The sequence below is a fragment of the Actinia tenebrosa genome, unplaced genomic scaffold (genome assembly GCF_029948245.1).
Source record: "Actinia tenebrosa isolate PJP-AT-01 unplaced genomic scaffold, QUT_ActTen_1.0 PGA_scaffold1__47_contigs__length_23844297, whole genome shotgun sequence".
NCBI lineage: Eukaryota > Metazoa > Cnidaria > Anthozoa > Actiniaria > Actiniidae > Actinia > Actinia tenebrosa.
Window position 1 is genome coordinate 23,032,015 of NW_028292578.1, and position 24,117 is coordinate 23,056,131.

Here is a 24,117-nt window from a genome sequence, read left to right on the forward strand (position 1 = left end):
TGTTACCTTTTTTTTATTTTTGGCCCTTGCAAAATTATTGCCTGTGAAACTCCCTGACAAGATCCCTAGTTTACGCACACTCAGTTGACTCCGTTCGGGATGAATAATAATAAAAAAAGAAACGATCAATGGGCCGATTTTTTCGATGTGCTAACACTCCTGTAAAAGTTCTGGTTGCGGCCCTGTTCATCATAGGATGTACCCGTTGTAACAGAACCTTGTCGTCAACTGAGGCACTTGTTACTTTTTTTTTTTTTTTCAATTAAAGGGTTTAATAGAGGAGATGTACGGTTCGTGTCATTATGGATACACTGGGCAACAGTGTTCAGAATAGTAAGTAGTAACCAATAGAGGTATATGACACAACAGTTGATACCCAACTAATGCCCTTTAGTCCGGTTAATGGAAATATGCTATTCTATATGAGAGATTCCTATTCATTTTGAATCTAGATTGCATTCCGTTTTGAACAATAACCCTTGTCCGTAACGGAGGTGTTTACTTGCCGGGGGTAGTCGTGACTGGTATTACTGCTCTTGTCCAAGGGATACAGTGGCAGACAATGTGAATCAAAGTAAGTGAGCACAGATTTGGTGCTTTTTATATAATTTCAGACCACGTGCCATGCATTCCCTTGAGAATATTTTTTTTATTTAGCGGCATGAAGGCATGAGAAGACACATGAATAGGGATACAACTCAAATAAAGAATCTTATTCTCAAGACCACGTGTCATTCTCTTAGAGTATTATTTTCTTTGTTTAATGGTTGCACATGAGAAGTCAATGAATATGGATACAACTCTCAAATAAAGAATCTTATTCTCAATGTCATGACTCGTGGTCTGAAATGGCGAAACATTACGCCCAAGTCGAAGAGGTCTATTACGTCACCATCCTTACCATTTATGACCCCACCACTACCACGACTACCACCACCATCCCCACAACTACACTACAACCAACAAACAACCTTATATCAACCACAACCGTTAATGAGGCCACATTTCATTCCAGACCCTTAAAACAATGTTAACTTGCGGCCGAGAATTACATGCAAAATTGACTTGGAGGATCGTACTTCTCTGACATTGATTGGCCCCGTAATCTGCACGCTGAACGACCCATCATGTTAGAGCGACAAAGACACCCTCGGCACAAGGAGACTTCGCTGCCACCTCTGGACGATGTGGTACGAACGTTACACCGAAAACCAGAAAACAATCACATTCTGGAACGAGGTAAATCATTGATCGTATCTTCAGCAGAAAAAAACCCTAGCGAATAAGAAGGGAACTTGAACTCTTATAGAAACTGTGTGAAACACGTACGTTTGTAACCCATACCGTTGTTTCGAACGTGTATTGTTTTTACTCCAACTCTACGATTCCGGCGTACCGTGAGCGGTTTAACTTTTTTGTATTTATGGAAAATAAACTTGTTATCACCACAGTATAAATTATTGTCATTGACCAGCCAAATACATTGCGTATTTTAACAAATTGACATCAGTTTTTTGTGTCTGTCCTCTTCATTGATGAGAAATAGGCAATCATCACGCGATAAATTTTTACAGCCAATAAGCGCGCGAGAAATTTGTATAGCCAATCAGTGCACGAGAAATTTGTATAGCCAATCAGCACGCGAGAAATTTGTATAGCCAATCAGCACGCCAGAAATTCGTATAGTCAATCAGCGCGCGAGAAATTCGTAAGTTATCGTAAATTGTATGTATGAATCGCAGGTGAAGACTGACAACCGCCTACCAATCAGTAGTGAATGGTGTGACTATCACACGTGACATAAATCTTCTCCTACGGTTCTTCTGTTCGTATGAACGAAGCCGTTTTGTCAGTGCGTCCTTTCACCATCAAAGAAGACAGTGGTTGCGTCTGAAGGTATTGGAATTTGATGGAAATTATTGTCTTGCGCAGAACATCGCGTCCTTAAGTTGTGTTAAATTGGAATTAGGAAATGTTGATTTTACGGAGGGAGGAAAGTGGAGAACTCAGATAAAAACCAAGATGAGCACCTCAGAGACGTATCCAGGATTTTCCGAATTGGGAAGGGGGGGAGGGGGGGGGGGCATGACCAAAGCCCCCGAAACACCGAACCACCGAACCTAGAAAGAGCAGATTACAATTATTGTCGACAGGGAAGTTTAAAGGAACTGAGTTCAAAACTTGCGAAAATATGATTTTTGAAATGTATGAAATCCAGTTGAAGTTCTTGATCTCTTTTTCACAGGATCCTATGGCAACTTCACCTTCTCCATGGATTTCTACCAGACTTCTAGCTATTTAAAACCTTACTCAGTTTTCGCTTACCCAGTGGTTGTCTACCCAAACCAGCCTCTGTGGGTTCAGTATGAAGTCAAGAATACCAACGCTGATCTGGTCGTGTTTGCTGAGAATTGTCGTGCTACGCCTTCTAATGATCCCAATGCGACTCCACAGCATGTGTTTCTACAGAGAGGGTAAGGGACTCACTCACCTCAGCTTAGTGTCAACAAATCTTTGACATCTTTAACTTAAAACTGATATTCAAACACCTGATAAGACATTTTACTCTTTTGACAGATGCGTGCGCGACTCAACCATGAATTATTGGTACAACCCAAACAGTAAAGTCCAGCGGTTCTCCATCAGATCGTTTCGTTTCGTGTATTCCAACACCTTTCTGGTGTATCTACACTGTGAGCTGATTGTCTGTCATCGTAACACAAACAACTCAAGGTGCACACAAGGTTGTATCAGCAGCTCCAGAGTACGTCGAGAAGCTGCTGACGGCTCCACAGCATATGACTTGTCTGCTGGACCATTGAAAGGAGGCAAGATCAACGATAAGAGTAACAATCAACAAGGTAAGATCTTAGTAAATGGCTCTAGGTCCAGCCCTCTGGGTCTGTTGGTCCAGGTCTATCAAGGTCAGTAGGTCTATCAAGGTCAGTAGGTCTATCAAGGTCAGTAGGTCTAGACCTCTAGGTCTGTTGATCCAGGTCTATCAAGGTCTGTAGTTATAGCCCTCTGGGTCTGTTGGTCCAGGTCTGTAGGTCTATTAGACTAGGTCTAACAAGGTCAGTAGGTCTAGCATCTAGGTCAGTAGGTCTAGACCTCTAGGTCTGATGGTCCAGGTCTATCAAGGTCTGTAGTTATAGCCCTCTGGGTCTGTTGGTCCAGGTCTATCAAGGTCAGTAGGTCTAGCCCTCTAAGTCTGTTGGTCCAGGTCTATCAAGGTCTGTAGTTATAGCCCTCTGGGTCTGTTGGTCCAGGTCTATCAAGGTCAGTAGGTCTAGCCCTCTAAGTCTGTTGGTCCAGGTCTATTGAGGTCTGTAAATCAATGCCCATTAGGAGTTTGTGTAAAAATATAATTTGATTTCCTGTTTTGACAGGATTATTAAAGTCCAAGCAACTCATTGGTGGACTAGGAGGCATTGGCGGGTTGTTCTTACTCTTCACAATACTCCTCTTGGTCATAGTCTATCGTAACCGCAGGCGTGGCCAAAACAACAAACAAACCAGCATCGCTCTGGATGTTACTGTCAACTCGTATGAGCAGGTAAACGTGGACAGCGACGAGAAGAATGAAAGTGAAATCTAGATTGACAGCATGAGAAAGGAGGGGAGAAAACTGTTCTATACCTTAAACACAAAATAGGGCTCTCCTATCCTTGTCATGTGTCAATTGTCTAGTCTTTTTTCCTTGTGTACCCTTTAGAGGGGCTATCCCCTTCTCCCTCTCCTCTCCTACAAATCTATAAACACTGATATAACATTAAGCTTTGATTCAGAAATAATGGGAATAATCCATAGCATAATTTTGCAGACAATTTTAGTGTGTTAGGCTTTGTAGAGTGTTACCAAAGGTTTTCTATATGAGATAAAACTAATGGTAACTTTCTAAAAATGTACGATGATGATATTTGCATATGATTTTTTCTGCTACAGTTTTTGATTTTACATTAAATTTCTTACGTAGTCTGTAGGTTGTAGATAAAATATTATTATAATAATATGTTTGTGAAAAGTAGCTTTTTTACCCTTAATATTTTAATTATAAAGGAAAATAAAGAGTGATAAGGTAAAGCCATATTTATTGTTCCATCTTTGAGTTTGTTTTCAAAGGAAACTAGTTATTTTGTTTACAATTTGAAATTTTAGTAACTTTTCAGTGAAAAAACAAGTTGTAAAAGACGTTTCACTGTCTTCTCGACAACATCATCAGGTTGTATGAAAACTGTTGTCAAGATGACAGCAAAACTTTGTCTTTTACAACTAGTTTTCTTACTGAATTGTATACCTAAACGTAACTTTCTGCAGTAAGAAACAAGATGATAAACAATTTTCACACGATTTTGATTCCAATGATAAAAACATGGATTCAAAGGTTAATATTTATTGTTATTTTGAGTGTCGTGCAGAAGTTTAAATCTCAATCTATACATTAAATAAACCATCCCACATCTCCCCACAAACCCCTTAATTTGTGAGTATTTTCCTTAAACTAGAGTACAAACACTAAAAGTGTGCAACACTTTGCACTATTTAGTAGTAAATTAAATTAAACAATAAAAAACAATAGGATTAGCATAATTTAGCAGTATTTAGTGGTATTTATGTTGCACACTTATAGTGTTTGCACTCTACTATACTAGGTTATAAGGCTTGGATATTTGATGAATAATTTATTCTAAAGGTTTGGTGTCCAGATCTACTTCCATTCTTGTTAAGATATTATCCCATTCAATGAATTGCTTTGATAACATGGAAACCTGTGGATGGTTGGTCAAGGAGAACATACAGAATACTTATGGATTACTTTACATGTAACTAATACTGTCTGATGATTAAAGGGTGTGACTGCATAATTGACAAATGAATGAAAGACTTGTGCGAAACGGAATGATGGAAGGAAGGAAGGAAGGAAGGAAGAAAGTAACAAATGAAGGAAGGAAGGAAGGAAGGAAGGAAGGAAGGAAGGAAGGAAGGAACGAACGAACGAAGGAAGGAATAGGAGAAGTTTCAAATATATAAGAAAATAAACAGCAAGAGACAAAAAATGAGAGAGAATAAAAAATAGAGAAAAAAAACAGAAAATATTTTGGGAAGCATTTGATCTGAACTCTCCATTCTCTCTGTTCACATACTAACATACCAAGAACTGAAAGGATACAATATTGTTGTAATGGGAAAGAAGCTTGTTAAGTTGTGAACTTGTATGTTCTGTTTCTTCCTATCAAACAGAAAACATATTATTCAAACAGAATTACTAAAGAAAAACAAAACAAATGTAATTTATTTATTTTATTTTTCTAAGCGTACGTGAATTTGTTTAATTTAATGTGCGTGCACATATGCCATGGTTTGATCGTGTTTTTCTTGACATGTGGTTTAAAATGACGTGGTTTAAAATGGGAAAATATTATGTGCAAGCTAAAAGGGTCTATTGGGAGCCCTGTGGCATTACTTTGGGGTACAAATGTTGGGGTTCCTGTGGTACTACATTGTTGTGACATACCTGGTGGTTGATTTGAACTTTGATCAATGGCTGCATCTTGGAAGACAAGGTAGGAAGATCTGCAAAACATTAACAACAATGACATCAAAAATAGTGCATTGTGTACTTTTCCACTTATTCATTCATTCATTTCTCTTTATTAATATTAACATGATAGCAATTAATTCCAACAACTGAAGATAAAGTATGAAAGGATGATAGTCTGGATATCACAACAAATGGTAATAAAGGTAAATGAAAAATGGCATAAATGGGAAAGAGAAAAATTAACACAATAAAATATTTAGAGGAAAATGAAAGCAAAGAGATTGTTAGATAAAGCAGTAAAATATGGAAAATGGTAACTTAAAATTACTGTACTATCAAAGAGAAAAAAGTTATGATAATAATAATAATAATAATAATAATATAATATATATAATAATAATGCCTTTCAGTGGTTCTGTGCTCACAATTTTTTTGAGGTCCTCGATTTCATGAAGCTTTTCACAGCATGATTGCAACTGGTTTTCACCTTCGATTTTATACAATATTATTGGTAAATCAAATGTTGAAAAAAAAACAATAAATGCAGGGAATGATTGCTAAGTCTCCTGAGCCAGAGGCTTGTATTCAAGCTTTACAGGGAGGAAAGAAACCAAAAAACCTTGAGAAAACCCTTAAAGCTCAGGAGAGAACCAACAAGTTACTCTACATTTACTCACATATGACATTGAGCCTACAAAGCTTTCCACTGTTGTATCACAGCGTGGGACAATCACAACAGAGCTAGGCTCCAAACTAGGTGAAAGCCCAAAGATCAAATTAGAATTTAGAAGTTGATTTTTGAGGAGGGAGGAAAACCGTAGAACCTAGAGAAAAACCCTCGAAGCACAGGAGAGAACCAACAAACAACTCTACTCACATACGACATCGAGATCGGCAGGACTCGAACTCGGGCCGCATTGGTGAGAGGTGGCGCATTAGCAGCGCACGCCACTGGTGCTTCCCCAAAGCCTGCCTGGAAATCAGACCTGGGTTTCATTGGCGAAAAGCAGTGCATCCATGCTTCAATAATTAAGACATTGCATGAATATGTTTTTAAATTAGGCCCTCGAACAAAAACCTTAGCAGCATAAGAATCAAATATTCCATGTATAGTCACCTGCTATGATGATATCTGCCTTGACATCATCACTTAATGCAACTCTCTCCAGGAACTCTGTGGATAGATAGTTCTCCAGCTCCTTTACTAAAGAAAAAATTACAGCATGATTCAATTCAATAGTAATCTAAATCAGATTCCATTTTATTTGTAAACAGCTGAAGATGTTGTATACTAAATTGACCAACAACTTCCCACCAAGGGAAAGACTATTTTTACTTGCACACTGTATTTTTGAAGTTATTGAACCAATATAGAGCGAAGGCATTTAACCCGTGAAATATAAATTATTAGTCAACGTGTAATAGTCAAATACACACAAGAGAAAACAATGGAATTAAGGTCTACTAAAGTGTGTTTGTCTAATATCTATTTCACGGGTTTAATGACTTCACTCTAGGCTAAACTTACTCTTTTTCCATGTTTCTGATATTCGATAATATTTCGTAGACAACCGCTGCAGTTCATTTTGAACTCGTACCAGAGTATCTAAGCACTGTTGACAAGAATTATTCCAAAGCAAATATCACACCAATTTATAGAGTAAGACAATATCAATACGAGATTTTATGGTCGTCTTAAAATCTAGAAAATTCAGATTTTGATTTAGGAAAAGTGATCCTAGCTTACCGATTCGTTTTGAAATTTCTTCAAATCTTCTTCATTGCTTAAGACTTTTGATTCTAGCTCGTCGATTCGTCGTTCAAGGATGGTCAACACCTCTCCCTTCTCGTCCGCCATCTTGAATCGTAAACACGCGCATGCGATCTATAATACACAGCGGTGTATAGCTTTGTTGTGACGTATTTTCGGGTCCAATAAGCCTGATGCGAGATGACGCTATAGCCCTGACTCTATACCATAATAGTTTTTAAAATTCTTTCATATTAAAATTTTTAATTCCTTAGAGAATACAGGAACAATAGTCATAATTAAAGAACAAAAGCAGTGTGAAAAGGATTATGGTCTAGAGACGGGGGTAAAACGTCATCTCGCTTCAGGCTTATTGCTTACAAAAACCCGCTAAAATTAAGCAAAAAAAGGATTTCAATGTACAAAAACAAAAAGTCTTGTTACGAAGAAAAAGTAAAGAAAAGATCTTTATAGAACTGCTTTTCGTTGTGGACCCGGAAGTCGTGTTTTAATACGAGTGACGTCATACGCGGGATTACTTTAGAGCTTAGTCTCCCAGAGACTCACGTCCAAGATGGCGGATCGCAGGACAAAAGTCGCGTTACGTAACAAAATAAGAATAATAAATGAAAAATGGCGGGTAAAAAAGCACATAATACTATCCACTGGTTCCGTAAGGGATTGCGGCTTCATGATAATCCATCGTTGAAGGAAGCCTTTGAATCTAGTGTAAATATTCGGCCTATTTATGTCCTGGATTCGGATGATGTTCAACATGGGAATATTGGGGTCGTGAGATGGCGGTTTGTTTTGCAGTCTTTGGAAGATCTTGACAGGAGTTTGAGGAAACTGAATTCAAGGTATATATTTGTAGACCTTAATGATACTGTTTCACTGGAGTATTTCGGATAGAATATGATACCAAGTTCAATAAATAAGCTTGTAAAATACGGAGAATAAACAAGGACAAGAGAGGGAGAGAGTAAAGAAGTAAAAGATTAGGAAGGATAGGATATTATTATTGAGTTTAGTGAACTAAGCAAAGTTCTGACACCTTATAGCTTGTCTTTCGTGCTTTCTTCACTTCTTACGTGCTTTGTATTGCTAAATAGGGCATCAAAACATTTTTTCTTGATTACCTTGGTGTTCTCCGTCATCACAATATTCCTGTCAATTCTCTTTGTTTTCTAGGTTATTTGTGGTAAGGGGCAAGCCCACAGTCCTATTCCCAAAGCTTTTCAAAGAGTGGAATATTACCAAGCTGACATTTGAAGTTGACACAGATGGTCCAGCGAGACAACGAGATGCAGAGATTATCAAGCTTGCAAATGGCGCTGGTGTAGATGTGGTTCAGAAAGTTTCTCACACACTTTACAATATCGATGAGTAAGTCATAGATTTCATGACTTGATTACCATAACCTAAATGGCCAGTTAGGCAGCAGTACAATTCTGGCTGGACATTGTCCAATGACTGGCTATTCGTTTTAGTCCTGTAGTTGGCGTACAGAGGACCATGGCCAGTGCCCTACCCCTCATAACATTCAGGTTTTCATTTCGTGTATATTAATTATCATTTGAAAAAGAAATTTAAATGAGTGTGGGAGAATATTTATTTTCCTCTGCTGGGAAAACAGAAGAGTCATTTGTTTCTACAGTTGTAATAGCATTCATTTTTTTCTTTATCTCAGTGTTTTAGGCAAGAACCTAGGCAGAGCTCCTTCAACATACAAAAGTTTTCAAGCTGTAATTTCATCCCTCGGACCTCCTGAGGCACCAATACCTACCATCGAGGAAACTGATGTTGGAGTATGTAAGACACCCATTGAAGATGATCATGATGGATTGTATGGTCTGCCAACACTAGAAGAGATAGGACTTACAGTTCCAGATGAGTCAAAGGAGGTTTTATATCCAGGTGGAGAAACAGAAGCTTTGAGAAGAATGCATGAGTACATGGCTAAAGAGGTAATCTTTATACCTTTCTATGCAGTTTTCCATGTTATGAATGGGAAATGACACAGCAGAGTCATAGCCCTGGAGAAATGGACCGTAGGGGAATGAAACCAAAAATGAAAGACTGAAAATGGCTGTTTAGGAGACGCTACTTTATGTTCTGTGGTGTACATCCAGAAAGAAAGTACCATTCATTTCCCACTCATGTGAAAACTAAACTGGTCTATGTCCTAAAATTGCAAACCATATTTTGCTCATTTGATTACATAATAGTTTACCTTCTTTCTTTCTTTGATTATGACACGCAGAATTTTTTTTTTCCTTCAAAATTTTAAAGTATGGAATCAAATATATATATTTATACTGTAAGTACCTGTATCTACCATCTTATATTTTGTATTATTTTTCTAGGATTGGGTGTGCAAGTTTGAAAAACCAAATACCTCACCAAACTCTCTTGAACCTAGTACGACAGTTCTGAGTCCCTACCTGACTTTTGGTTGTCTGTCAGCAAGATTGTTCTATGTTCAACTTTCCGACATCTACTCTAGGGTACTGTATCCTAATATTATCATTGAATTATTTGAAATACTAACAATCGATAATGAAAATACTAATAATGATAAGGAAGTCTTGAAAATTTTGGAAATTATGGAAATTATGTCATGTCTTAAGGAAGATTGACAATTAGAAAAAAAAATTGCATGAAGAAAATTTGTTAAAAAATTTTTTTAGGCTAAAAAGCATTCCCAGCCTCCTGTTTCTCTGTATGGCCAGCTACTGTGGAGAGAGTTCTTTACTACTTGTGCCTACAATATTCCAAACTTTAACAGAATGGAGGGAAACCCTGTATGTCTACAGATCCCTTGGGATAAGAATGATGAATATCTGAAGGCTTGGGAAGAGGTATGTTGGAAATGAAATCAATGGTAAACATGGGTGGTATATACTGCTAACTAGTGTGCCACCTTACACAGGTGTGGTCGTGGGTAGCTTCCTTAGACTCTCCATCATATGTGAATGTGTTTTAAGGGTTTCCTGAGGGAACACACCCCTATATTCGCTATATGGGTATGTGCTGCCAAACAGGGTATGGTTTTCAGCGATTCTACTCTGGAACAGGGTATATGAAATCACACTCTCTCCTCTCTGGAACAGGATATCTATTTTCACAAGTACCAGAAAAGGTTTTTTAATATGCAATCTTACTCCGGAAAGGGTATGAATTTCAGGGATTTTCCTCTGGAACATGGTCAGGGCTTAGAGGGCTCAGGGGCACATCACAAATGGTCCCTGCATAAATCAAGGATGATTTAAGACACACTTCTTATCTTTTGCCATTTTCTCTTCGACCAGCATTATATCCAGACATGTTATGACTCTCACCATTGTGTAGTTTCTCTCTGGTTTTTCTCCCTCCATAAAAATCAACATTTGAGTTTAGTATTGACGGTGTGTTGTAAATAATGAATGCAGTAGTAGTGTGTGTGGAGCAAACCTCGAGGAAGAGCTCCTTACAGGGAGTGATTGCTGTAAAAAGTCTATAACTACGTATTGGTTATAAGCAGTTTTTTTTTTTGAGTACAGGCTCGAACTGGTTACCCCTTCATAGATGCTATCATGACTAAACTAAGAAGAGAAGGCTGGATCCATCACTTAGCACGCCATGCTGTAGCATGTTTTCTAACCCGAGGTGACTTGTGGATCAGCTGGGAGGAAGGCCTCAAGGTAGTTAAGTCACGTTGCTTCTGTTCTTTATGGTTCTGTTCTTTATGGTTTATTCAGTTTCTTGTCTATAATATAGGAATTCTAGTGGTTTTGCTTCGGAATAGAACTAATCCACTGTTTTCCCATTTCAGACCACGTGTCATTCCCTAGAGTATCATTTCTTTGTTTAATGGTTGTGCACGAGAAGACACATGATTAGAACCTTATTTTCAAGAGAATGACACATGTTCTGAAACATTACTACTCTTCCCAGTAGACCGAGGTAACTGTGATTTTTTAATCGCCTTCGTAGCGTCTGTTATGTTATCCGCAAGTACATTTCAAATCGACCACGTGATGCCAATGCTGCACCACGTGGACAAGTTTTTTTACACCACGTGATTAAAACTTGACTGAATTTTGATCACGTGGTGTAAAAAACTTGTCCTCGTGGTACAACATTGGCATCACGTGGTCGATTTGAAATGTACTTGCGGATAACATAACAGACGCTACGAAGGCGATTAAAAAATCACAACTACCTCGGTCTACTGGGAAGAGTAGTATGCTCAAGTGGATTAGGTACATTTGGCAAAAATACGTCAACGTAACTTAAACGTTATGTAGTTATATTGCCACACTAGGATGCCTTCCTTCAGAAAAGGACGTACTACACAGTGACAGTAAACTGGCTTCACCGTCCGAAAGGTTGCACTGTGCTGTAACGCAAAAAAGGACGTTCTCAGAAACGGTGCAGTGACACTGAAGTGGTTTCCCACTGAAAACGGTGCGTTTTGCAGTGAAACACTTGCTATTACACTAAAGCACGCTTTTCACTGGAAACGGTGCGGTTTGCAGTAACACTAAAGTGGCTTCCCACGGGGAACGGTGCGGTTTGCTGTAGCACTGAAGTGGCTCCCCACGGGGAACGATGCGGTTTGCAGTAACACTAAAGTGGGGTGCGGTTTGCTGTAGCACTAAAGTGGCTTCCCACGGGGAACGGTGCGGTTTTCAGTAGCACTAGAGTGGCTTCTCACGGGGAACGGTGCGGTTTGCAGTAACACTAAAGTGGCTTCCCACGGGTAACGGTGCGGTTTGTAGTAACACTAAAGTGGCTTCCCACAGGGTATGTACGGTTTGCAATAACAGTGAAGTGGACTCCTACCGGAAACGGCGCGGCTTGCAGTGAAATGGCTTCACACCAGAAATGACGTTTCTTCGTGACTCTAAGACAACACTGTTATTTCAAGACTACCCTTCTCGTCACATAATATAAATCAATATTCCATTATATCTTTAGGTATTCGAGAATCTCCTAATCGACCATGACTGGAGTCTGAACGCTGGCAACTGGATGTGGCTGTCTGCCAGCGCGTTTTTTCATGCGTATTTCAGGGTTTATAGTCCTGTGGCTTTTGGCAAGAAGACGGACCCAAACGGTGACTTTATCAGGTCAGTATGAACCATACGACACAAGGTTAACGTTGGGAATGAAGTGCGAGCTGGAGGATATTTCTAAACTGGGGGAAAAATCACGTCATCATTTGTCACCTCCACACGTTTTCGAAACGCAACCTTTTCGTCTCACCAAAAACGCATCGAAAGCTTTGCGTCTAAACTAGCATTTCTGTTACTAGAAATGATCCAATATCGTCATCTGTGCATGCGAAGAACAGCGCGCGAGGCTCAGACTTATCCAGTCTTGAACGCGCACTGCACGGCACGTCCATCAGTTTTTCTAAGCACAAAGAAATTTTTCTCCAAGTAGAACAACATGCTTCAATATTGGGGTTCCTCAGGCGGTGCAAGTTCTGAAATTTTGCTTGCAACTTTTTTACTGGTTTTGCAGTATTTCGTTTTTGAGCATAAAGTTAAAAGATAAATAAGTATGCTTGAAATAAAAAGTCGTAATTTATTTCCCTCGATTTTTCCAGGAAATATATTCCCATATTGAAGCGTTTCCCCGCCAAGTACATCTACGAGCCATGGAACTCTCCCCTGAACGTACAAGAGAAGGCTGGATGTATGATCGGTAAGGACTATCCTCGTCCTATCATCGAACATAGCAAAGCCGTAGCCAAAAATCTAGCGAGAATGAAGAAAGCAAGGGAAGCAAAGTATGGGTCCAAAGAAAGTAATCCAGGTCAGTTATTTTTGCTAATACTTTAATTTATTTTTGTAACTTAAGTGTTATTTATTTGTTTACTACTCTTTGAGTGCATTGTGCTTGTGGATTTGAGTTGTATCGTTTTTTTTTGTATTGTCAGATTGCCTTTGTTCTCTAGGGTTATATTGTGTCGTAAACTAAACGCGCATGATTCCTCTTATCAGTCAGGCCCTTACTCACATCATCAACTCAAAAGGTGTCTTAAGGCTCGTTCACACGAGCGATTTTTTGCGGGGATTTTCGAGTGCAATTTTTTGCGGGGATATCAAGGCAACGCAGAATCTTCCGTATGCACGGGCCTTTAGAAATGCTTGAGTAAAAGGGATGATTATTTTTAATGTTTCAGAAAAAGCGACCAAAACGTCTCCCTCGAAACGAAAAAGCACCTCCAAAGACGATAAAACTGCAAAGAAAGTTAGAAAAATAACAGACTTTACGACTTAAGCCTCTTGTTGGAACTCAATTTACACCAACGTCTTTTTTCCTTGGTTATTGATTCATCCATGAGAGACTATTAGCACGTGACACACATCACGTGACTGGATCGTGACGTCATGAAGCACTACACCCAACCCACCCCTCTCATGAAAAAATTGAATCTGAATTCATATTTAATGTTAAAAATGTACAAAGGCTTTGGATATTAATTTCTTGGTTATTGTTTATTAAAACATGCATAGTACATCCATGGTTGATAGACCTTGAAGTATTTATCCTCAATCTTTTATCTGTTTACGTCATTTCACTAATAACAGCAATAGCTTAGATTATGCCTTATTATCACCTTACTGAGAACCTCTTACTATGGTTGATGTCAATAGTCTTAAGTGGATATATATTTTTACCTTTATTCTACACTTCCCGTGGCAAGCTTAGCAGTTAACTGGCTTCACTAGAATCACAATAATAGTTCATGATTAGCTTTGACTTAACATAGCTGTTAACTTTTCCAATCAAGGGGAAAGTCAACCACTAAATCTATGACTAAATCTATGCGTTGCTCTTCACTTTTTCGTCCTGTTCCACTCCTTGTTGCTCATAAAAGTTGACAGTGACGTCAGCAGTGGTAACAGGAGGACGGGTCACGTTGGCAGGTACACGACGATTACGTAACATCTTGACCGAGAGGAGAATGGTAACGAGAAGGAAAAGTCCACCAACAGCAGACAATCCACCAATCAGAGCCAAGCTCGCCTTGGATGACCCTGGTGAATAAGACAACTAACTGTAAGTGGAGATTTTTGTTAACGTTAGTCGAGTGGTTTGAAAAAAAACATCGACTAGATCTAGAAGTGAGATCCTTGAAATCCTTGGGATTTGGATCTGCGTCGTCTTACATTCTTGGGTAAGACAACAAAATACTATATGTATAAAACTGTGGCGTGTGCCTATAACTGCTAAGTTGAAAATGCGCTAAAACTCGTAAAGTAACAAGAGTTTATTGAGGCTGTTTCTTCCAAAAATGTGCCATCTCGTAAAATATAAAACTGGAACGCATTTTTACAAGCAATAAAATCGCGAGTTTAATGCATAAGATATTTCTTTCCGATAGATATAGAAGTCTATTATTACGACTAACTATAATTTACCTTCTTCAGCTCGTTTTGCAGTTTCAGTTTTTTCGTTTGTTTTTCTAAACGGTCCAGCAGACAAGTCATGCGCATTGGAGCCGTCAGCAGTTTCTCGACGTACTCTGGATCCGTTGATACAACCTTGTGCGCACCTTGAGTTGGTTGTGTTACGATGACAGACAATCAGCTCACAGTGTAGATACACATAAAAGGAATTGGAATACACGAAACGGAACGATCTGACGGAAAAGCGCTGGACACGACTGGACGGGTCGTACGAGTAGACCATGGTTGGATCATTAATGCACCTGTAAGTGATAACCAACACTAGTTATCTAGTTATAGGAGATTTAATTATTTGCGCACATTTATTCTTGTTGGTTCCTTACCCTCTCTGTAGAAACACGTGCTGTGGGGACGCATTGGGATCATTTGAAGGCGTAGCACGACAATTCTCAGCAAACACGACCAGATCAGCGTTGGTATTCTTGACTTCATACTGAACCCACAGAGGCTGGTTTGGGTAGACAACCACTGGGTAAGCAGAAGGTGAGTAAGGTGTTGAATATCTAGAAGTCTGGTAGAGATCCATGGTGAACGTGAAGTTGCCATATGATCCTGGGAAAAAATTCGACAGCTTTAATAAGTTGATACATAGAGGATTTTACACGGTGGCGCGAAGATATGAAGTTTATATCTTCGAGTGGTGAAAATATTTTTCAACACAAGAAGATTATCTTCATATCTTCAAGCCAACGTGTAATTTTCTTATTATTATATGGACACATTCACAAACAAGAACTTGTTGCAACGCGCGTTAAAATGAGCTGGAAAACATCGGAAGTGACGTCACCGATATCTTCACGGATACCTTCATTAAGGTACCGGATGCAGTTCCTACACTACACACTAAACTACCCACCTTCAGACACATAGACTACACTACACACTAAACTACCCACCTTCAGATGCGTAGACTATCTTCTTTGCTGCACTGAAACTTGTACTGACAATCTTTTGTCGTCCGTACTCACAGTAGAATGGAATGACAAGGTTATTGCCTCGTGTAATTGTTGATCCATTTCCAGGACCATGTCCACGCCCATCATTACTGACCTAAATAGTTTAATGACCACACAAAATATAATACATTATTTTATTTTGGGCGTAACAGATGAATAGATGGATGGATGGGTGGACGGGTGGGTGGCTAGTGGATGGATGGATTATACATAATAGAATATTCTGTCAACATACCTCGTTCCAGAACGCTATTTTGTTGTTATGCTCTCTGTATATCGTTCCACAGCCATTAAGGGGAGTACGCAGATTCATAGTGTTAGGTGTTATTGTCGCTCTGCAGGATTTATCGTTCAAATGAATGTTGCGCCAGTCGACACCAGGGAAGTGTCTTTTGGTCAGGTTTATTTGCATATAGTCTTCACCACAGGTCACAGTTGTTGTCACATCTAATAGACGTTTGATCAAACGTAATATTAGGACATGTTCGTTCTTTGAACGAATTGTCATTTGGTTTTGGTTGTTGATATATGCACTTACTTGTCTCGCATTGTTGTCCGGTGAATCCATGCGGACATTCACATCGATAATCTTTGATTCCTGATCGTAAGTCATGGCATGTTCCACCATTGCGGCAAGGACTGCTGCTGCATGCTGAAGCATGAAAAGGAAGCAAACACCAATAATAATTTTCAGATTAAGATCTATTTGCTAAATACTTACGCAATCTATAGATGGCTAAATAGTTGCTCTCCAGTATTTATTGGATAAAGGTAAATGCGTTGCATAGCTATCCATTTTGCATTTTTAAACTAGTATTATCTGTCAGATTTACCATCTATTTTCTATAAACTCGTGAAAACTTTCCCTCGAATTTTAGGTAATTCTCGACTTTTACATTCCCATAATACTTTGCGTCTTTGGGGAGTAACCAGAGGGTAAAAACCCACTTATTTTGCTGAAGGCCGATCAGACAATGTTGACAATACCTTGTTTGGTATCCAAAGATAAAATGAAGAAGTAAAAAATAGAAAAAGATAGAAGCTTGAAGACGTTTAAGGTAAATTTTAAACATTTTTTTGTAAGTCACTACATTTTCTGTAAGACCAAAACTCTTGATGATCTGTACACGCAAAAATAACTTGGAATAAACTGATAATCAGTATTGTACAGATAAAAGCAGGTATAGTATAAATTCAATTGAGAAACCTTTCAATTTTGGACAGTTTTTTGATTGCTTACCCCCCAAAGACGCAAGGCATTATGGGGGTGTGAAAGTCGAGAATAAAGAAAAAAAGATAGAAATTAACAAGGGTATGTGCCCCCCCCCCCCCCCCCCCCCCATTTACCATTTTCGCCATTCCCACAGTAACGAAGCTGACAGTTTGTAGGTTTGACAAGCTCGTACACGTAGAACCCTCCACAGTTTCTGACACGAATATTGTTGTTCCAGTTACAGCAGTTACTACTCCAATGATAGCACACCCTACGGGTCACGATACCCTCTGCTTGGGTGGGATGAGAACCCTGCATCCACCCAGAGGCATGAGTATCACATCGATGTGTTGGTACACACGATGTTGGCATAGCATTCCCAGCACTACCCATGAACCGGTACCATCCACTGGTGAGTGAGCTGTCACATTGAACTGCACTACCGTCGTTTGATACTCGTTGTGAACGATCGTGTGCATTTAGCACCGTGTAACTACTGCATTCTGAAAAAAAACGAACCATACAATTCTTTGGAATAATAAATATATCTGTATCGATAAAAAATCAGTTTTTGAGGAAGGTCTGTTTGCAAAAGGCATACAAAAAGTTGGACATCTATTTGATGCCAATGGTGCTTTGAAATTGGAAAATAAAACATTTCAATTAAAGATTACAGCTTTGGAATTTTATATAATGTTAAGTCTGCAAAATGCAATGCCTCAGGAATGGCGAAAACATTTGAAAAGTAACTCATCCCAAGTACCATATATTACGTACCCATTGAATCAAAATATGAAATACCTTATTTGTGATTCTGAAAAAATTGAACTTACAAAGTTAGAATCAAAGAAAATTTATGATTTCTTTGTTTCAAAAAAGGCTGAACCTCCAACAGCAAAATTGAAATATGACATTGAAAGTGAGGAATCCTTGAACTGGAAGAGCATATATACGTTACCTTTTATAGTTACTATAGAAACTAGGTTAAGAGAATTTCAATATAAGATCTTAAATAGAATAATACCTACAAACACTTTTTTACATAAAATTGGAAAAATAGATTCTCCACTTTGTAGTTTTTGTAAGGAAAAAGTGGATAGTCTTGAACATATATTTCTTAAATGTACAATTATAAAAGGTTTTCGAACGATATTATTACTTTTTTAACTAAAAATAACATTCAACCTTTTACTTTAAATGTAAATAGCATTCTACTTGGTGTCTTTGAGAAAGATGATATATATTACAAGCTTTTAAATCTTATCATCCTTGAGGCAAAGCATTATATGTTTCTTTGCAAGCTTAAAGAACTCACACCAACAATTAAAGATTACCTTTATGTGTGAATCTATCATAGCGAGAGATTCAAGCAAATTAGATAAACATAAAAAGAAATGGAAACCGTTATGGAAATTTTTTGACCCCCTTGAATAATTAACTGTTTTGAATAATTAACTGTATGTATGTATTTTATTGCATTATCTGTTTTATTTTTTTGAAAAAAAAAAAAAAAAAAAAATCATGAAATTATCGAAATCAAAATTCTTGTAAATATCAAATGAGATGCTATGTTATGTTGTAAATATTCAATAAACTGCTATGGATCAAAAAAAAAAAACACCATACAATAGCTTTTGAGCTTTCTCATGATTAACCAATTTCATTTTCAGACCGGCACAAACAAAGTACGTAGTCACAAGTTTATTACAATGATGAGATATCATATATATATACACAGCCATTTGCAAAAATTATGGCCGTTTCAAATATACATACAAGTATATCAAAAGTATATCAGACACCGCGGGATATCCTCCCTAATATTTTTTTCAGTAAGCCCAAGTGATAGACAACTCGAAAAAATATCAGAGAGGATATCCCATTATTTTTGCTATGCTTTTTATATACTTGTATATATATATTATACTGCCATAGAACCCTTGCAGCAGTTCCTAGTGGAGTTCAATTTGGTGGACACAACTAAGTTTTAATGACCTTAGCGTCTATCAAATATGCAGCTACCGTACCATATACTTGTCAATTGAGCAGGTTGCATATTTTCCATCTCACTTTTACATTTACCTGAGGAATAAACAATCTCAATGCAGCACAAGATCACCAACAGGAGCAATAACAGCTTCATTGGGACGGAATTCAATTCTGATAAGAAAATTATGTTCTTTGTCGTAAACTTGTTGGCAGTCAGGACGTGCAAGGATATGCTTCCTTGTTTCTTGATCACAGATAATGTTGGCACACGCCTCAAGTTGAACGAGTTCTGATTGGATAAATATCACGTGATATATTTCTATACACGTTTCTGATTGGACGAGGGACAATATTGGAAGTCTATTTGTTTTGCGTCTTTAATTAGTTCAAACTAGGTCAATGCCAAGAGAATTCGGTAACTAGGAAACACCAAGCTCTGTAGAGCAGCTTCTTCTAAAAAAGACAAGAGACAGAAAAGCCTTCAAAGGACTTCTTTTCAAGAACTTTAATCTCGAATAGAATAGAGTCCCCGTTGTTCAGCTAATTGCTGTTAATAATGGAACAGAACTGATACTGATTCTGATACTGGTAAAAATTAACGACGCAATACCAACCAACCCTTTTTTTCCCCAATTTATTATCATTTAATCTTTTGAAATTCTTTCATGAAAAATTAGGTCACGAGAAGAAATGCCAAAAATAATTAAAAAATAATATTAATTATTGCCGTAGAGAAATCTAGATATTTCAGAAAGCCTGTAATTACAAATATTTGTTTTTTATATCAGACCTGGAGGCCTGCCTCAACCGCCAGGCGCGCGGTTGAGGCATGCGCTGTTGACATCAAGAAATGGATGACAAAAAATATGCTAAAGCTGAATTCAGATAAAACTGAGATATTTGTTTTATCAAATAGTCATCGACCAAGACCTGCTGTTGATTCTATACACATTTCAGGTTCTGATATTTCTCCCTCTCCTGCTGCTCGCAACATTGGTGTTATTCTTGATAATAAGCTTTCTCTTGATGAGCATATTAGATCCTCATCTCCTCGAAACTTGATTTTTGTACATATATACATACATACATAACCTTCATTTCAATACGGAATCTCTTCATAAAAATGTTTTTCCAGAGAGCCGTTTATACAATAACAAATAATAAATAATTAGATCAAATAATATGTACAAAATTTTCAAATTACTCTATATATCCTAATGCTCTAATTTACTACAATCTACTAGAAATAGCTTAATAATACTAATAATAAAATTATTCTAAGTTTTTTACAAAAAATTTAAGATTTGGTTGCCCTCTAGTACGATTGGGCAAATTATTCCAGAGAACTGCCCCCCTGTAATGGAAGCTGTTTTTTCCAGCTTCAGTATATGGTTTTGGTACCGTCACATTATAAGTTGAGTTTCTCAGATTATAAGAATGCACAGATTTTGTGCTACTAAAAACCTGAGTCAAATAATGTGGAGTAATTCCATTTAATGATTTATATATTATTTTTGTAAGTTGTTTATATCTTCGAGTTTCAAGATTATCCCATTTGAGCTCACACAGAATTTCTATTGATCTTCTATCATAATTCGAACTTGTTATTACTCTAGCAGCTCAATTTTAAAGTGTCTGAAGCATGTCACTCATCCAACACAACACTACAGTAATCGAAATATGGTAGTATAAGAGAGTTGTACATTGTAATTAATGTATCGTATGGTACAAGATGCTTTACACGCCTTAGAGCTCCAATCCCTCCAGAGACCTTCATAGCAATATTTTCTATATGATCCTTCCAAGTCAATGTCAACTCCAAAATATTTATACTTTGTTTCCTTTACAAGGGAGTTTTGATCTACTTGGATTTGAAATTCATGTTCAAGATGATTTATCTTGTATTGACTAGCCATAATCATGTATTTAGTTTTGACCACATTTAGGCTTAGCTTATTTGTTTTAAGCCATGTGTGTATTTCACGCAAGTCACGATTCACTTGCTGTTCTGAGATAATTTCATTAGAATTTGCAATAGAAAGACTAGTATCATCCGCATACATTCTCACATTTGAGTAAAGATTGCAATTTGGAAGGTCATTAACATAAAGAATAAATAATAGCGGGCCTAAGATGGATCCCTGTGGTATACCACATTTGATTTCACAGCTATCTGACAGTACCCCTTCAATGAAAAGCTTTTGTTTCCTGTCTGTAAGATATGAATTAAACCAATTTAGACTTGACTGGCAGACACCATAGAGTCTTAACTTATCCAGTAAAATTTGATGATCCACGGTGTCAAAGGCCTTTTTGAGGTCTATAAAGATGACTCCATTTAAAAGACCCTTATCAATATTCAAAAACCATTCATTGGTGACATCTAACAAAGCTGTCAAAGTTGAGTAATTGTAAATTGTAATTCTACCAAATCACGGTGACGTCACTTCCGGTTAACATGAGATGCACACGTGCTGCCGTGGATGCTCAGTACACAAAGCTTAGCCGTGGAGTTCGGATCTCTTCGAATCCTTCGAAGTTGTGGAGACTTTATCGATAATATTTTTCACTTCATTCATTAGGTAAGAAGTTTGATTTGGGATATTTTTACTTTATCTTCTTTTATCTTCTTTCGTTTTAGATTTTTCAAGTCATATTTATGATGCAAACTCCGTCCAAGCGAATCTGATTGTAAGTCGAGTGCTTCATGCCTCACTTACACCGCCGAAATTTATGCATCCTAGGCGGTTTTTGGGAAAGAAAGTTATAGTTTCCCGAGTTGCAACCTTAGTTCTGCGAAATATTCATTATTTTGCTGGAATAAACTAATGGTTGCTCCCTACTGGTTTATTTTCCAGTAAATTTATTTCATGGCGGACGACACGAGGTGTTCACCTCCGCCATCTTGGAAAGATGAGATGTTGGGAATGTTCAACACATTCAAACAGGAGATCACTAATCAGATTCAGGAGCAGCTTGGACCTGTTGACGATTCAGATTCTGAACACAGCGTTTCCTCAGGAGAAAAGGACAGGGATTCGTCACAAGTCAACGACGATTATGTGGGTAATACCACTTCTGGTTTCGACAATCTTGCAGATGAATTCTCTACATCAGATAAGACTGGGCCAGCCGTTGATTCTAATTTAGCCACCATGGTGGAGGAACTGGTTAAAGAAAAGCTACCCAAGTCAAAACTCGACGATTTGATGTCAAAATATCTTCGACCAGAAAATTGCAAATTGCTGGTCTCGCCCAAAGTCAATAGAGCTGTTTGGAATCAGTTAAGCCAGAATACCAAAGCCACAGATAGGGCTTTTCAGAAGTCTCAACAGTATTTTATTACTGCCATGTATGCCATGATGTCTGCCTGCGAGAAGGCAACAGGAGAGATGAAGTCTGTTCTTGCACACTCTTTAGTCCTTGCCTTGGCAGGTAATCCAGAACTGAACCTAAGCCGGCAAAGATCCTCTTCATCTTCAAGAGATGGCAGAGCTTATGGCTCAAGGTCTTTTTTAGGAGAGAGAGGCTCCTACCGCAGGAGGGGAGGAGCCAGACAACGCACTCAGACCGACAAAGAATCTCGTCAATAATTTCCAGAGCTCAGGTTAGTTACATGACTCAAATTCATGCTATTATTGGGTCAGAGACACCATTTAGAGCTGGCCAATTACAACACTGTTTAGAGGAATGGAAAACAATTACCTTGGACCCCTTTGTCTTACAATGTGTGTCTAATTGTGAACTTGAGTTTGATTGCATTCTTATGCCATCAATTGGCTCTTCAAGTTCCTTACACCCAGAATTCAAATTCACATTGACAGAACAACAAGCTGTTGATAGAGAGATTGACACCTTTTTGGAAAAGCAAATTATTGAACGATGTCAGTCAGAACGTGGGGAGATTATTTCACCTATATTTCTAATACCTACTGAATGATTTTCAATTTAAAGTCCCTTAACCAATCAGTGACTTACCATAAGTTTAAAATGGACACGCTTGAGTCTGCAATCAAATTAATGAAGCCTGGGTGTTTTATGTCTTCAATCGACCTGCGAGATGCTTATTACTCCATACCAATATCTCCTGCCTATAGAATGTTTCTCAAGTTTGCATGGAGGGGATACCTGTTTCTATTTCGGGCCCTACCAATGGGGTTGACAAGTAGTCCACGTATTTTTACGAAGGTCCTCAAACCTGTTTTTTCCACCTTACGAACTCAATATGGACATAATTGTCTGGGATATCTTGATGACTCTTTCTTCACGGACGATACTGAAGATGCCTGTCGTGAGGCTACCATACATGCAGCTCAGCTGTTTACTCGTCTAGGTTTTGTCATTGACCCAAGCATGTCTATATTCAATCCTACACAGTCATTAGAGTTTTTGGGTTTCGTGTTAAATTCTGACACCATGACAGTTTGTTTGACCCCAAAGAAGATTGAGAAAATTGTCCTTATGTGTCAGAAGTATTTATGTGGACAGGCATATACCATTCGGGAAGTTGCATCATTGATAGGAACTTTGGTATCAACATTTTCTGGGGTGGAGTTTTGGCCCGCTGTATTATAGAAATTTAGAATGGGACAAGGATGTGTCCCTAAAAGCTACCCAAGGGGATTTTGATGAGAAAATGTCCCTTTCCAGGGAAAGTCTCCAAGAATTAGAATGGTGGGTCAGTTCCCTCCCTGCTGCAAGGAGAAACATTGTGCATGGTATCCCAACCATGATTCTTACGTCTGACGCATCTTCTGTGGGTTGGGGTGCTTGGACTTCCCAAAGTCAAACCCAAGGTCTATGGTCCCAAGTGGAGAGGAAATATCATATCAATGTCCTGGAGATGCTCGCAGTTAAACTGAATCAGTATCCAACCAACACATTAGGATCTTATCTGACAATACTACCACAGTGTCCTATATTAATGCTATGGGAGGTTGTAAGAGTAAGGAATGCACTCAGATTGCTAAGGACATTTGGTTATGGGCCATCAGTCGGCACCTCTGGCTCTCAGCGGCTTATCAGCCGGGGCAGCTGAATGCTATTGCAGACTCACTGTCGCGCCATTTTGAGGATGGGATAGAATGGCAGCTGAATCCTATTCTATTTGACAGAATCTGTGGGTTGTATGGGGTCCCTGAGATTGATCTGTTTGCCAGTCGAATCAACCATCAAACGAATACCTATGTTTCTTGGAAACA

General features: G+C 38.3%; 4 protein-coding genes and 1 pseudogene across 5 annotated transcripts in view; 3 read left to right on the top strand and 2 right to left on the bottom strand.

Moving 5' to 3' along the window:
- The window catches only part of LOC148910128 (spliceosome RNA helicase Ddx39b-like), a 5,360-nt pseudogene extending 5,026 nt beyond the window's left edge, over nucleotides 1-334 (top strand). Inside the window, exon 8 of the transcript XR_016120331.1 lies at nucleotides 269-334. The product of XR_016120331.1 is annotated as a spliceosome RNA helicase Ddx39b-like (transcript). The remainder of the gene's footprint in view (nucleotides 1-268) is intronic.
- A 1,422-nt stretch (nucleotides 335-1,756) lies between these two features.
- Nucleotides 1,757-4,089, top strand: LOC148910129 (ZP domain-containing protein-like). Its single transcript, XM_089032660.1, has 4 exons — nucleotides 1,757-1,896; nucleotides 2,246-2,474; nucleotides 2,578-2,861; nucleotides 3,390-4,089. The coding sequence occupies exons 2-4, from the start codon at nucleotides 2,272-2,274 to the stop codon at nucleotides 3,596-3,598; spliced, it is 696 nt and encodes a 231-aa protein (XP_088888786.1). The 5' UTR covers nucleotides 1,757-1,896; nucleotides 2,246-2,271; the 3' UTR covers nucleotides 3,599-4,089.
- LOC148910130 (dynactin subunit 3-like) lies at nucleotides 4,075-7,439 on the bottom strand. Its single transcript, XM_089032664.1, has 6 exons — nucleotides 7,290-7,439; nucleotides 7,071-7,155; nucleotides 6,660-6,746; nucleotides 5,516-5,574; nucleotides 5,171-5,230; nucleotides 4,075-4,769 (listed from the first exon to the last, which is right to left on the bottom strand). Exons 1-6 carry the CDS (start codon nucleotides 7,398-7,400, stop codon nucleotides 4,683-4,685), a joined length of 489 nt encoding a protein of 162 aa, XP_088888790.1. The 5' UTR covers nucleotides 7,401-7,439; the 3' UTR covers nucleotides 4,075-4,682.
- A 360-nt stretch (nucleotides 7,440-7,799) lies between these two features.
- LOC116286711 (cryptochrome-1) lies at nucleotides 7,800-13,807 on the top strand. The gene is made up of 9 exons (XM_031693283.2): nucleotides 7,800-8,152; nucleotides 8,484-8,678; nucleotides 8,983-9,259; nucleotides 9,659-9,799; nucleotides 9,983-10,153; nucleotides 10,835-10,975; nucleotides 12,255-12,406; nucleotides 12,889-13,097; nucleotides 13,468-13,807. The coding sequence occupies exons 1-9, from the start codon at nucleotides 7,926-7,928 to the stop codon at nucleotides 13,563-13,565; spliced, it is 1,611 nt and encodes a 536-aa protein (XP_031549143.2). The 5' UTR covers nucleotides 7,800-7,925; the 3' UTR covers nucleotides 13,566-13,807.
- LOC116286712 (ZP domain-containing protein) lies at nucleotides 13,765-19,131 on the bottom strand. The gene is made up of 8 exons (XM_089032650.1): nucleotides 19,010-19,131; nucleotides 17,062-17,430; nucleotides 16,253-16,366; nucleotides 15,950-16,161; nucleotides 15,655-15,808; nucleotides 15,082-15,310; nucleotides 14,711-15,000; nucleotides 13,765-14,326 (listed from the first exon to the last, which is right to left on the bottom strand). The coding sequence occupies exons 1-8, from the start codon at nucleotides 19,068-19,070 to the stop codon at nucleotides 14,112-14,114; spliced, it is 1,644 nt and encodes a 547-aa protein (XP_088888776.1). The 5' UTR covers nucleotides 19,071-19,131; the 3' UTR covers nucleotides 13,765-14,111.
- Nucleotides 19,132-24,117: the final 4,986 nt, after the last annotated feature.